At 51.1% G+C, this 15,445-nt stretch overlaps 2 protein-coding genes across 2 annotated transcripts in view; both read left to right on the plus strand.

Annotated features, from left to right (window-relative positions):
* The window catches only part of LOC126035341 (uncharacterized), a 274,404-nt gene that overhangs the window by 126,958 nt on the left and 132,001 nt on the right, over nt 1–15,445 (plus strand). The gene's annotated exons all lie outside the window — the stretch shown is intronic.
* Nucleotides 7,365–10,701, plus strand: LOC126035363 (uncharacterized). The gene is made up of 2 exons (XM_049793900.1): nt 7,365–8,522; nt 9,740–10,701. Exons 1-2 carry the CDS (start codon nt 7,922–7,924, stop codon nt 10,003–10,005), a joined length of 867 nt encoding a protein of 288 aa, XP_049649857.1. The 5' UTR covers nt 7,365–7,921; the 3' UTR covers nt 10,006–10,701.

The following is a 15,445-nucleotide window of genomic DNA, read 5'->3' on the forward strand; positions in this document are numbered from 1 at the left end:
TTCAGTTGGAAGGGACCTACAACGATCATCTAGTCCAATTGCCTGACCACTACAGGGCTGACCAAAAGTTAAAGCATAGCATTAAAGGCATTGGTCAAATGCCTCTTAAACACCGACAGGCTTGGGGCATCGACCACCTCTCTAAGAAGCCTGTTCCAGTGTTTGACCACCCTCTCAGTAAAGAAATGCTTCCTAATGTCCAGTGTAAACCTCCCCTGGCACAGCTTCGAACCATTCCCATGCGTCCTATCACTGGATACCAGGGAGAGGAGATCAGCCCCTCCCTATCCTCAGGAAGCTGCAGAGCGCAATGAGGTCACCCCTCAGCCTCCTTCTCTCCAAACTAGACAAGCCCAAAGTCCTTAGCCGCTCCTCATAGGACATTCCTTCCAGCCCTTTCACCAGCTTTGTTGCCCTCCTCTGGACACATTCAAGGACCTTAACATCCTTCTTAAATTGTAGGGCCCAGAACTGCACACAGTATTCAAGGTGAGGCCGCACCAATGCTGAATACAGCAGGATAATCACCTCTTCTGACCAGCTGGTTATGCTGTGTTTGATGCACCTCAGGATGCGGTTTGCCCTCTTGGCTGCCAGGGCATGCTACTGACTCATATTGAGCCTGCTGTCAACCAGCACCCCCAGATCCCTTTCTGCAGGGCGGCTCTCCGGCCACTCCTCTCCCAATTTATACTTGTGCCTGTCGTTACTCTATCCCAGGTGCAGAATCTGGCATTTCAACTTGTTAAGTTTCATCCCATTAATCAGTGCCCAATGCTCCAATCTATCTAGATCCCTCTGCAAGGCCTCTTGTCCCTCAAGAGAATCAACAGCACCTCCTGGTTTGGTATCCTCAGCAAACTTGCTAAGGATGCATTCACCTCCTGCATCCAGATCATTCATAAATATATTGAACAAAACTGGCCCTAGAATTGAGCCCTGAGGAACACTGCTGGTGACCGGTCTCCAGCCAGATGTAGCCCCATTCACTACAACCCTTTGAGCCCCGCCCTTCAACCAGTTCTTCACCCAGCGCACCATGAACCTGCTCATCTCACAGTTGGACAACTTGTCCAGAAGGATGCTGTGAGGGCCAATATCAAAAGCCTTACTAAAATCCAGAAAAACTACATCCACCACCTTCCCTTCATACACCAGGTGGGTGACCTTATCATAGAAGGATATCAAATTAGTTAAACAGGACTTTCACTTTGTGAACCCATGTTGACTGCGCCTGATGATTGCATTATTCTTTAAAGGCCTTTCAATAGTACTGTGGCAGGTGCACCCGCCCTGACAGGAAATGAAACTTCTCCGGACAGGGAGGAGAGGAGAAAAAAAAACCAACCAACAAACCCTAGAGGCCGCGGGTTGAAAGCTGAACTGACCAATCCGACATGCGTCAGGTACACAGAAATGTTGACCTTTTGGCCAATGGGGATTAAAATGACCACAGATCAGACTCGACAAGGATATAAACGGGGCCCTGCCGGAGGACATTTTGAGTCAGTCCTCCTCATAGCAGCGGGTCTGCAGTCAGGGACTCTCCCCTTGGGTTGGGACAACACCCTAGGTAACTCCTTGAGGTCCCTCAGCAGTCACCCAGTCATCACCAGCATCCTCTCAGCTCCCCGGCTCTGGCCCACGTGCCCAAAGCCCAGCCAAACCTCCAGGCAGGGAGCCAGCAATGCTGCGCCTGAACTGCACATGTGCCCAAACTGCGCAGCCCCTGTTGCTAACTGTGGGGCTGGGTGTCCCCCTCGGGGAGCTCATGTGGGCCTTCTCCTGTGCTAGGCTTTCCTGGTGTGCATGGCCAACATGGAGGTCTTCCATGTGGGGCTGAAGCAGGACGGCTCCAGGTCTGACTGGAAGTGGCTGGACGGCATTGCACTGAAGGGGTGAGGGGTGAGGCTGTCAGCTTGTCACCAGCCAGGGCTGCTGAGGGTCCAACACCAGGGCTCGGAGAGGTTACGGGGGGGACAGGCAGCCCACCGGAGGGCAGGGATGAGCTCCACGTCTTGGCCACCTCTCAATTCCCCAGGGCTGCACTGGGGCATTTTAGGGAAGGGAAGATTGCAGGGGCCTGACCCCAGTGCCCCCACCCTGCTTGGGTGAGGGGTTGGGGGGGTCCTCCAAAAGCAGGTTCCCAGCATGGCGCTTTGCTCGGTGCAACTGGTGCCAAGCCCTGCCAGGAGGGGCCTGGGGGCTGCATGCCAAGCAGGCAGGGGGTAGGGTGGAGGAGAATCAGAGCATGTGTCCTAATTGGGAGGAGGGTGGTAGGGGACAGTTCTCTATGGGGAGGGCAAGCTTTGCTCCCGCAGCATCTCTGCACAGCCTCCAGTCCCTGGCTGGAGCAGTTGCTGACGGGCCAGCCCCAGCCCATCCCATCTCAGCCCACTGTCTCCCTGCAGGCTCTTCCCAATACAGCACTCCACCAGCTCCTTCCTGGCCTGTGGCAGGGTGTCAGGCTCGGGGCTGTCTGGTGGCCTCTGCAGGGAAGCCCATGGCTGGGTCTGTGAGAAGAGCACAGCAGCCTTGCAGTGGCTCCGGTCTTCACTCCCTGCTTTCCTCTGGGGAAACACCACCTACACCTGTGTGGGGCCTTGGTAACCATGGGGACCTCCAGCCTGGCTGTCCCACCACCCTGTGCCCCCCCTGCAGACCTGCTCAATATGAGCACACGGGCATCCCTGGGCACTGCCGCCTTCTCAACCAGAGCTCTTCACCCCCCCCCAGATCTCTGCACTTTGCCAATAAACTCTGGCACTCAGACACTGTGGCTGGCTTTGGGGAATGAGGGTGCTGGGATGGAGAATGTGCCTCCTCCAGCTCACTGACTCGGTCACATCGCTGCCCAGTGGGAAACAGCAGCTGCCATGGCACTGAAGGAAGTGGCAGGAGCCAGCAGCAACCCAAGCATTCCCATAGCCTGGTGGCAGCATGGAGCAGCTCCTGTGCAGGCTGGAGCAGGTCCCTCAAAGCTCTGGGCTTTCTGATCATAGTGGCTGCCCGTGGTTTGGCAGCTGAGAGGTGACCCTTTGCCTCCCCGGTCCTGCAGAGGGCTTGGGCTGAGCAGCAACTTATCTCTTGATGCCTGCCCAGTCTGTGGAGGTTGCAGCAAACACACTTTGCTTTGAGGCTGGGTGATGCACAAGACCCTAAAAAAGCCTGCTGGGGCTTGGCCTGGAGGGGTTTGGTCCTGGGGGCCGTTGCAGGTTCACTAGAGACCACCTGGGTCGTGCCAGCAGCATGCAGCTCCCGCATGGACATCTCTGGGTGTCCCTCCTGGCACATGCAGAGGACCAAGCCCCTCTCTCCCAGCAGGGGGTAGGATGGGGAAGGTGAGGCATGACAGGGCACGGCCCCACTGTGGCCACTATGCACGGGTTCCAGGGGCTCCTTGCAGCCTTGGGAGATGGATGCAGAGCATGCTGCTGTACTGGCTTTGCGTGGCAAGGTTTTGGTAGCTGAGGGGTTACAGAGGTGGCTTCTGTGAGAAGCTGCTAGAAGCTTCCCCCATGTCCGACAGAGCCAATGCCAGCTGGCTCCAAGATGGACCTGCCACTGGCCAAGGCTGAGCCCATCAGCAACAGTAGAGCCTCTGTGATAACATATTTAAGAAAGGGGGGAAAAAACACCTGTGCAACAGAAACTGCAGCCAGAGAGAAGAGTGAGAATATGTGAGAGAAACAACTCTGCAGACACCAAGGTCAGTGAAGAAGAAGGGGGAGGAAGTGCTCCAGGCACCGGAGCAGAGATTCCCCTGCAGCCCGTGGTGAAGAACATGATGAGGCAGGCTGTCCCCCTGCAGCCCATGGAGGTCCATGGTGGAGCAGATATCCACCTGCAGCCCGTGGAGGACCCCACGCCGGAGCAGGTGGATGTGCCCTGAAGGAGGCTGTGACCTCACGGGAAGCCCACATTGGAGCAGTGCTCCTGGCAGGACCTGTGGACCCATGGAGAGAGGAGCCCATGCTGGAGCAGGTTTTCTGGCAGGACTTGTGACCCCGTGGGGGACCCATGCTGGAACTAGTACATTTGGTGCAACCCATGCCCTTGGTCTGCAGGTCGAAGATGTTGATCTTGAGGAAATTGCTTTTCGCCAGTTCAAGTTCTATCGCTGTTGTACTTGGCTCAAAGTCTATCCTTCAGTCATTTGGGTAATTCTTACAGTAATACCCTTGATATGGCATATAGACACTATAGATACAATGACATGCATTGGCAGGTTATTTAGCAGTTAAATATCATACAGCCCAATTCACTGGCTATTCTCTCCCAAAATCAAATCTCCCTGAGGTACACATCGAACTTCCCCATCCTTCTGCATCACCCACCAGGTGTACCCAGGTCCCTGAGCAAAAACAACCCCTTGAATGGGTTTGCCTCTGCTTGAGGGAGGACTAACCCAGACTGTCTTTCCTAACATACTCCTCATGCACACTACAGGGACTTTATCCCCTTCTACAGTATGTGGAAGTCTTGGTTGGGCGGGCCCAGCCCGATTGGCGGATCCTCTAGTATTAACTAACCAGGTGGCTTTTCTTAAATGTGTATCCCAATGTTTGAAAGTTCCACCCCCCCATCGCTCTCAATGTAGTTTTCAGCAGTCCATTGTATCGTTCGATTTTTCCGGAGGCCTGTGCGTGATAAGGGATGTGATATACCCACTCAATGCCATGTTCCTTGGCCCAGGTGTCTACGAGGTTGTTTCGGAAGTGAGTCCTGTTGTCCGACTTGATTCTTTCTGGGGTGCCGTGTTGCCATAAAATTTTCTCTTCAAGACCCAGGATAGTGTTCTGGGCAGTGGCATGGGACACAGGGTATGTTTTCAGCCATCCAGTGGTTGCTTCCACCATTGTAAGCACATGGCACTTGCCTTGGCGGGTTCGTGGGAGTGTGATATAGTCAATCTGCCAGGCCTCCCACTGTTTATATTTCAGCCATCGCCCTCCATGTGACAGGGTTTTTTGCCGCTTGGCTTGCTTAATTGCAGCACATGTTTCACATTCATGGATAACTGTAGGGGTCAATTATATGGAACTTAGTTACTGGGCCTGAAAGTAGCTCATGGTCACAAGAGCATTCCAGACACTTCGATTAGGGTTTAGGGATTAATCCGTGCGGGGCCCGGATGATGGAACACCAATGTCATGATTTAAGTCGCCACTTTATTGAGCTTAACTGATGATTTTTATACAATTCTCTAAGTTGTTTAGAAACTTTGGTTGGCTACTACATGCAGGCATTTGGTGTCCACACGCACAAGCATAAGCGGTGATTGGTTACATCGGTACTGTCCACGCGCACAAACACAAGACATAATTGGTTGTGTTAATTAAAACATACAAGACTTGTCTTAGTCCAATTGGTCAAGATAAGCCCCTGAATTGAGGTTGTTTGTGCCAAGTTCCCTTTATTGTGGAATGCGCACCTGTGTTTTTCTAATTGGGATCTTTCTTCTTCTATCTTCTTATTTATTCTGTTGAAGGCCTTCTAAAGGCGCCTGGAACGGTCTTGTGACCTTGAGCTATTTTCAGGCCCAATAACTAAGTTCCATATAACTTGAACCCTACACCTTTAGAAGGCCTTGAACAGAATAAACAAGAAGACAGAAAAAGAAAGATCCCAATTAGAAAAACACAGGTGCGCATTCCACAATAAAGGGAACTTGGCACAAACAACCTCAATTCAGCAGTTTATCTTGACCAATTAGAGTGAGACAAGTTTCGCATGCTCTAGTTAATATAGTGTCGTGGTTTAACTCCAGCCAGCAACTAAGTACCACGCAGCCGCTCACTCACTTCCCCCATCCAGTGGGATGGGGGAGGAAATCGGGAAAAAAGGTAAAACTTCTGGGTTCAGATAAGAACGGTTTAATAGAGCAGAAAAGAAGAAACTATAATGATAATGATAACACTAATAAAATGACAACAGTAGTAATAAAAGGATTGGAATGTACAAATGATGCACAGGGCAATAGCTCACCACCCGCTGACCGACACCCCGCTAGTCCCAGAGCAGTGATTCCCTGCCCCCCCCCCCCCCCCCCCCCCATTTCCCAGTTCCTAAACTAGATGGGACTTCACATGGTATGGAATACACCATTGGCCAGTTTGGGTCAGGTGCCTTGGTTGTGTCCTGTGCCAACTTCTTGTGCCCTGGCTGGCCATGAGAAGCTGAAAAATCCTTGACTATAGTCTAAACACTACTGAGCAACAACTGAAAACATCAGTGTGTTATCAACATTCTTCGCATGCTGAACTCAAAACATAGCACTGTACCAGCTACTAGGAAGACAGTTAGCTCTATCCCAGCTGAAACCAGGACATATAGCCAATTATGTCCTGTGTTTATGTGCTTGTACAGAGTGAGTATAACTAACTGTATCTTATGTTTATATGTGTGTACAGTGTCAATATAAACAATCACATTTTATGCTTGTGCGCGTGGACACCAAATGCTTGCATGCAGCAGCCAATCAAAGCTTCTAAAGCAACTCAGAGAATTGTATAAGAATGATCAGCTAGGCTCAATAAACTGGCGACTTTAATCATCATATTGGTATCCTGTCATCTGGGTCCCGCATGGAATAACACTATAACCCTACATCTGGTGACCCCAACGTGATCCAGTAAGGAACAAGAGGGAACGCTAACTGAAAAGGCGGGGGAAATTGCCGCGGCTGCCGGTGGTCTTGGAAGAAAAGCGCCCGGCTGCTCGAGAGAGGCAGGAAATCATAAGCTTACGTGATAAAAGGTGGCATGGGTTTCGCAGCATCTGTGAGGGAAAAGGCAGCCGTAAAGACATTTATGAGGCTGGTTGAAAAAAGAGATGGATATTAAAAAGGACTCGCTCGTAAAGGAGGTGAGCGGTCGGGGGAGGAGATGAGGTCTATGCTTTTCAAAGAAGAAGCAGTAGTTAAGCTCCCCCAACATATACTCAGAGAGAGGCAAAAAATATGATAAAGCTTGTTTAAAGCGGCTTCTACAATGGAGCAAGGACAGAAACCTTTTAATTAGTGTGGGTACAGCTTTTGAGCTTAGTACCTGGGAAGCTATCGGAACCTCCCTATGGGATGAAATTAGTGATGGGTCTAAAGAAGTTAAAGGTCTTGCAACTTTATGAAAATTGATTAAGACAACTCTGCAAGAAATGAAAGCAGATCGTAAAGCGGCTACATCTGCTTTTGCTGCTCGCTCTCTCCAACTGCAAGCTGTAGGGTTCGGCGCCCCGAAGATCTCGCGATGTTACGGAAAGACAGATGGTTAGTTGCAGCCCTATGACGTATCCGTAACCCCGCCTACCCTTGTTAATATAAAAGGAATCAACTGCACAATAAAAGGCGGAAGTTGGCGCTCACACTGTGTGTGTTATCTGTCTCTTCCCCTGGTCGGGGCCGACCAGTGATCTAATCGTGGCACCTCGATATGTAGCAAATGCTACATAGTGGTGACCCCAACGTGATCGGTTGCACAGGCGACAATGGAACTTACGCAAGTGATTAAGGTATTGAAGGTGTTAGCTGATGAGGTGGGTGCCCACGGAACGATTAGGAAGGGCCCCACGGGCAAATGCATCCAATGGATGTTGTGCCGGGGAGGCATTGGATCTCCTAGAGAAGTTTTAAACCCCCCAAAATGGGGAGGGATTCGGGAGCTTTTGCTCCAATCTGCGCTCGGGGGCGAGCGCGGAGCTGCAGAATGATTACAAACTTGGGGAAAAGTGGAGAGGGTGGTTACGGAAGGACAGAAAGCTGGGGCGTGCTGGTTGGCAGCGCGAGCTACTTTGTTTGCGGATGAGGCGCCGCCTCAGGAAAAACGGGAGACAGTGCCCCCAGGGATAGTAAGTCAGACTCAGACGGAGTGGGCGGCCGTGGAGCAGGGTTCACAGACCGATCTCTCTTTGATTAAGGGCGGGGATGCGGGAGGTGCGGCGGAGACGGAAGTTTTTCCTATTGAAGCGGCATCAGCGGGGCCAAATATGCCCCCCCCCCCCCCCCCAGAAGTTTCCTTGGGAAGAATTGTGGCGGGTGGTTCGGAAGGACTTAGAGGAATGCCTCTTGGACTGGGTTCCAGGCAGGGATGATAAGGGACATTTATACTGTAAGTTGAGAGAGCGGGAGGAACGGCCACCCGCGGAGGGAGCAGTTAGGAGGCTGCGGGGGTTGGAGACGGTGGCAGAGGAGGAAACACCCCCCTGTGAGGGAAATCAGGCGCCCTTGCTGGGAGAGCGGACTGAGCCTCCTGGGATTGAGCCTGTGCCTGCTGAGCCTTTGCCAGTGGAGCCTGTACCTGTTGGGCCTTTGCCTGAGCCTAAGCCTGCTGCGCCATCTACTGCGCCTTTGCCAGAATGGGTTAAACCCTCGTCTGGGTCCTTCCAGAAGTGGCGCGAGGTGCCAGCGCAGGGCAATTCCGATAGTTCTGACGAGGAGAAGGTGGATGGTGCAATACAGAGGCCATCGAAACCTGCACCACAGATATGGACAGAGGAGGGACCGAACGCTTTGCAGAGAGTACAGGGTCTGTTGCGGAGGCTTGAGGGGGCCATACAGAATGGGGAGCGTATGGTGCCGCTAATGCCCCCCACACAGGGGGCCGGGGATGGCCAGGAAGGGGGCACCCAAAAGGGCACAGACTGGCGACTGGTGGCCAAAGAATGTTGCCTTTCAGGGGTTCAGTTTCAGCCGGTGGTTCTCCCTATTCGGGCAGCGGCACGGGGAGGGTATGAGTGAACACCTTTTGATGTAAAGACTGTTATAGACGCTCGTGACAAATTGGAGAAGCCAATTTGTATTAAATAAAAAGATTGAATTTATTAGCAAGCGATAAGAGAGCAAAACAGCGCTGGGCGGCCTGGGAGACAGTGGTCCGCCAAAAGCTTGTGCCGAAAATGGGGAAGAGTCTCTTTATTTATACAGTCTCTAGTTCCTGTATACGTGGCAGCTGGTATCTTTGGCATTGTGTGCGCTTGCGCCGTAAGTTGTTAGGTGGTCGTAATCTGCCTTCTGGTGGTTGTTGGGATGAAGGCCAAAGTCTTCCTCAGCTGTCCTTTAGGTGACCTAAGTCCCACTCATGCTCTGTAAGATGTCTTTCTACATACGTTAATCATCAGTATGCAATTGTTTTCTTAACCGGATGTCCCTACCTCCACGTGCGATTTCATGAACAAAGTTAACCCGTTCATTACAAAGACTGTTCGGGAACTCGCGAGTACTGTGCAGGCGCATGGAGTGAATTCCGCGCAGGCACTCACTTTGTTTGAATGTCTGCTTTCAACGCCTGTTGCGCCCTTTGATGTGATGCAGCTGATGAGAGGGGTACTGCCCCCATCATTGCTGTTGTTGTTTAAGGAGAAATGGTGAGCTCAGTGCCTTAAGATCGTGACCGATGCTCAGGCTCCTGGTCACCGCCTAGTGGGAGTGACCATAGAACAACTCATGGGGGAGGGGCAGTTTGCAACACCTCAGGCTCAGGCACAGGGCATGCGCGGACGTGACTTTACAGCAGTTGCACCTACCACCTTGGCCGCATTTAAGCGTGTCGCGGCTATGGACAGAGCAGATCCCCCTTGGGTAAAGATCCGCCAGGGGATTGCCGAGAGGTTTACTGCCTTTTTAGATCGGCTTCAGCTTGCTATACAGGCTGCAAACCTTCCGGAGACGGCTAAGGAAGTGATTGTGGTTAAGTGTGCTAAGGCTCAAGCTAACCTCGTAGTGTTTGAGTGTTTTTTCTTACAGATTGCTGTCATCCTATCCTGGCTTGTGACGCCTTGGGTATCCGCTACAAATTTCTGGCAGTGGATGCAGGGCCAGTTGGGGAGCCTGATGCGTGTCTGGATGACGTCCCTCTCAGAGCCCATCAATGCGTGCCTTTATGGGATCCGGCTGTCAGGGACGGAGTTGCAGAGTTGCTTACAGCCGGGAATCTGGATGCCCCAGACAATAAGGCTTGGCTTTCCATTTACCACCTGTGTGGATTATGTTTGCATGTGTTTGAGATGTAGTGTTTGGGCTTAGATATGGAAATGTGCTTGTGTTTACGGTACTTTACCAGTTAGTTCTTTGGGTGAAGCTGTTCATAACAGTGGAAACTAGTTGGTCATAGGGAGGGGGAGATGTAGGGTTCGGCGCCCAGAAGATCTTGCGATGTTACGGAAAGACAGAGGGTTAGTCACAGCCCTATGACGTATCCGTAACCTCGCCTACCCTTGTTAATATAAAAGGAATCAACTGCGCAATAAAAGGAAGAAGTTGGCACTCACACTGTGTGTGTTATCTGTCTCTTCCCCTGGTCGGGGCTGACCAGTGATCTGATCATGGCACCTTGATATGTAGCGAACGCTACACAAACGAAGGGGAAAAGCGGGGAGAAAAACATAATGCAGTGAGAGAGTTTTTGGAGCTTGTCCGCCTGCTCCTGTGCCCTTGACTTCTGCTCCACTCCCTGGGACTGCCAATATTAATCAGCCATCTGGCAGTTCCCAAGTCTCCCTAACCGTATGCTTAAAGGAAACCCTACACAATCAGGGAGTGAGTAAAAAGCCACCTATGAATAAAGAGCCCCAGATACCATTGTTCAACATGAACAAATTATACCTCGCATATACCCTGATTCAAATAATGCAAATGAGGATTTGGCTACTATAATACAAGAACTAGAGAAAGCTAAAATACATGCTGAAGCTCATGCTGCAGCGCTCGCAGTAGCATTACGACCGATGGTGCAACGGGAAAAAGGAGACTGCAGCCCACACAAAGACCCTGTGATGGGTTGACCCTGGCTGAAAACCAGGTGCCCACCAAAGCCGTACTATCACTCCCCATCCTCAGCTGGACAGGGGAGAGAAAATATAACAAAAGGCTTGCGGGTCGAGATAAGGACAGGAGAGGTCATTCACTAATTACCGTCACGGGCAAAACAGACTCAATTTGGGAAAATTAACTCAATTTATTACAAATCAACCAGAGCAAGGTAATGAGAAATAAAACGAGATCTCAGAACACCTTCCCAACCACCCCTCCCTTCTTCCCGGGCACAACTTCACTCCCGGATTTCACCACCAAGCCCCCCCCAGCGGCACAGAGGGACAGGGATGGGGTTTATGGTCATCACACGTTATTTTCTGCCGCTTCACCTCCTCAGGGCGAGGGCTGATCACACTCTTCCCCTGCTCCAGCATGGGGTCCCACCCACGGGAGACAGTCCTCCACAAACTCCTACAACGTGGGCCATTCCCACGGGCTGCAGTTCTTCACGAACTGCTCCAGCATGGGTCCATTCCACGGTGTGCAGTCCTCCAGGAGCACACTGCTCCAGCGTGAGTCCCCCACGGGGTCACAAGTCCTGCCAGAAAACCTGCTCCATGGGCTCCTCTCTCCACAGATCCGCAGGTCCTGCCAGGAACCTGCTCCAGCGCGGGGTTCCCACGGGGTCACAGCCTCCTTCGAGAACCCACCTGCTCCGGCGTGGGGTCCTCCATGGGCTACAGGTGGATATCTGCTCCACCGTGGACCTCCCTGGACTGCAGGGGGACAGCCTGCCTCACCAGGGTCTTCACCACGGGCTGCAGGGGAATCTTCGCTCCGGCGCCTGGAGCATCTCCTCCCCCTCCTTCTTCACTGACCTTGGTGTCCGCAGGCTTGTTTCTTTTACATGTTCTCACTCCTCACTCCGGCGGCTGTTTCTCTCCATCCCAACTTTTTTCCTTCTTAAAAATGTTATCACAGAGGCGTTACCACTATCACTGATTGGCTCGGCCTTGGCCGGCGGCGGGTCCGTCTTAGAGCCAGCTGGTATGGGCTCGCTCTCTCTCGAACACAGGGGAAGCTTCCAGCAGCTTCTTACAGAAGCCACCCCTGTAACCCCCCCCCCCCCCGGCTACCAAAACCTTGCCAGACAAAACCAATACAGACCCCTTAGCGTGTTATTGGTGTGGTCAACCGGGGCATTTGAAACGTACGTGCCCTCAACGCATAGCAACGCAGCCTCAATCTATAGCAGCACTAACTAACGCCAGTCAGTCAAACTTTCCTGGGGTCTGTAACAAGTGTGACAAGTTCAGACACGAAGCCAGCGACTGTCAATCAAGATTTAAAAAAGATGGAATGCCGTTGACACTATATCCAGGTTTGCAAGTTGCTGAAGCCTCTGTCCACAAAAGCTGTAGCTACACAAAGACATACGAAATATACATGATGTACAAAAACTTGTCGGAGACCTACAGTGGATTCAGCCTTATTGTGCTATTACCAATACAGACTTACAGCCGCTGTTGGATTTATTGCAGGGCGGCAAAAGCTTAACTTCTGCAATACAACTAAGTGCATCGGGGCGGCAAGCCTTGACAGTAATTGAGCAGAAAATTGTGAGAAACTATGGACTAGGGTATTGTTATTAAGATTTATGTTAAGCTCAATGTAAAAGTCAGGAAATCGCTCATGCAAACAGCTACCAGACACCGCCTGTGTAAAATAAGATAAGATAACCACAATCATTTACCATTGTGCAAGATAACCGCCAGGTATCCAGGAACGGACAGAAACAGGACAGACAACCCCATATAAGGACATATGAGTAAGAGATTAACTATGGGACAAAGGAGAAAAACTTCTTACTTCGGCCTCAAAGAGGCAGACATCGACCCCCTAACAACAACTGAAACATGCGCAGAGTATCTCCACTACTTCACGAACACGGAAGTAAAGGTGTATAAAAAGGGACTGTTTGAACTGCTCAGTACGGCAGTTGGTGGAGCGCAGACTCCCCTGCCGTCCAGTGCTGTATTTGCTCATATTCTACTTGCTATAATCAATAAAATTTTAATTGGATTATGATCCCTTGTGGTCGCAATTTATGACAAAATCACATCATCCATGTCTGGCAGATACGTCCCTGTCCTGGGTTCAGCTGGGATAGAGTTAATTTTTACAGGAACCTGGGAGGTGGGGGCATAGCCGGGGCAGCTGACCTGAACTAGCCAAGGAGCTATTCCATACCATGTGACATCATGCTCAGTATATAAATGGGGAGCGGGCGGGGGGGGGGGGGGGTGGGGGGGTGGGGGGGGGTCTGTTTTTCGGTGGGGGAAGTGGCGGAGCGGCGGGTCCCGGGTGGTGAGCAGTTGCACTGTGCATCACTCTTTTTGTATACTTTTTTTCATTACTGCCGTTGTTGTTGTTGTTGTAATCTCTTTGCGTTTGTCCCAGGAAACTGCCTTTATCTCAACCCTCGAGGTTCCAGTTTCTTTTTCTTTTCTCTCCTCCGTCTCCTCCCCATCCCACCGGAGGGGGGCGGAGGAGTGAGTGAGCGGCTGTGTGGTCCTTTGTTACCGGCTGGGCTGAAACCACGACAGTCTTTTTTGGCGCCCAACGTGGGACACGAAGGGTTGAGATAACGACAGAGCTGGCCAGAGCGTGTTGAAACAAATTTGTCAAACGCATTTCTTGGATAAATAGATGTTAGTCACAATGTTGTTTCATTTGTTTACATGGTGGCGTTTTGTAAGCTCTTATATGGTCTATGTATTGCCTGTAGTTGCGTATCTCATCTCTGGGAGAGTGATTGGGATTATCATTTTGCTGTACTGGGCAATGTCGACTTATGAAATGATTACATCACTGGTCATGAGGATAAGCTGGTATCTGTATGAGGCAGTGATATCATTTCCATACTTTGGGCACCTTCTGTCGGATTTTATTGGTAATTACACCCAATCCATGGGGAAATTAGGGGGGGATACCTCCCCCCGTCCGTTCACCTCCCTTTTCTCCTTCCGACTAATTACAACAGCTTTTGAGAATTTTGAATATCCTTGGGATGTGCAAGCCAGTGTGCTGTTAGTGCCATGCCTCCTGAATATGTTTCAGGTCTTCTTTAGGGCTACAAAAAGGCTCTTTAAGAGTACCACTCAGAGATCTCCCCCAAAGCTGGATACTCATGGGTGGCACGGCATGTGGGAGGATGTGGGCAGGTATCTAGAGAACTTCTCACCGCCAGTGACTTGGAAGTTCACTCCCGAACAACTACAGAACCCTCATGAAGTGACAGAATATTTGAAAGAAAAATGCTGTGGCTATCCCAGACACATACAACTCACTACATTGTGCTGGGCCCTGGCCAGTATGTACCAAACACTGCTTGATACTAGGCAGCACCTTCAGGGAGAAAAGATGGAAAACAGGACAACAGACACTGTGGCTGCCCCTACCCCAACAACAAGCACCATAGCTGCCCTACCCCGGTGACAGACACTGCAGCTAAACCAGAGAACCAATCTGTGCCAGTATCAGTTGCCCCTGTACAGAAAAAGAAACACACAAAGAAATCAGTTCGCTTAGTGAGAGATGAAGATGAACCAGGGTCATCGCGAGAACAGGAGGAAGAGGCAGAACCTGAAATAATTACCCAATCTCTATCCATGAGTGAGTTGCGTGACATGCGAAAAGATTTTAGCTGCCACCCAGGTGAGCACATTGTTACCTGGCTGCTCTGATGCTGGGATAGCGGGGCTAGTAGTGTGGAATTAGAGGGTAAGGAAGCCAAGCAGTTGGGGTCTCTGTCTAGGGAAGGGGGCATCGACAAGGCGATTGGGAGAAAAACACAAGTCCTCAGCCTCTGGAGGCGACTTCTGTTAGGTGTAAAGGAAAGATACCCCTTCAGGGATGAAGTTACATGTCACCAAGGCAAATGGACCACCATGGAGAGAGGTATCCAGTACCTGAGAGAATTAGCCGTGCTGGAGGTGATTTATAATGATCCAGAAAATGCGCAGTCACCCACAGATCCAGATGAAGTCCAATGCACACAACCGATGTGTCGGAAGTTTCTACAAAGTGCACCACCAACCTATGCCAACTCATTGGCAGTAATGTCCTGGAAAGAAGGCTATGGACAAACGGTGGATGAATTGGCTGTCCAACTCCGGCAATATGAAGGAAGTCTCTCTTCCTCCCTAGGGGCCTGTGTCTCAGCTGTAGAGGAGTTGTCCCGAGAGTTCCAGCAATTCAAAGTGGATCTGTCCTCCTCCTCACCTGTACAGGCCTGCATCGCAGTTATTGGGAGTAAGCGTTCCTCTGCCCAAGAGAGAGGAGAGAGAAAGTACACTCAACGGGCTAACCTGTGGTTTTACCTGCGTGACCATGGAGAGGACATGAGGAAGTGGGATGGAAAACCTACCTCAGTCTTGGATGCACGGGTACAGGAGTTGCGAGAAAAAGCAACCAGAAAAGAGAATTCTTCTTGGAAAACTGCTGCTCCAGTTTCCCGTGAGCAGTCCCCCAGGATGCAGTAGATGGGCTGATCTCATTTCTGATCCCCTTGAAGGGACTTCTGATTCACGTGTGCAGAAAGTGAGTAAGGGATATTCTAACCAGGATTAGAGGGGCCCTGCCTCCAGCCAGGTGGAGGAGAGGGACAACCGAGTCTACTGGACAGTGTGGATTCGA

This window comes from Accipiter gentilis, chromosome W (assembly GCF_929443795.1).
Source record: "Accipiter gentilis chromosome W, bAccGen1.1, whole genome shotgun sequence".
In the NCBI taxonomy this organism is placed as follows: Eukaryota; Metazoa; Chordata; class Aves; order Accipitriformes; family Accipitridae; genus Astur; species Astur gentilis.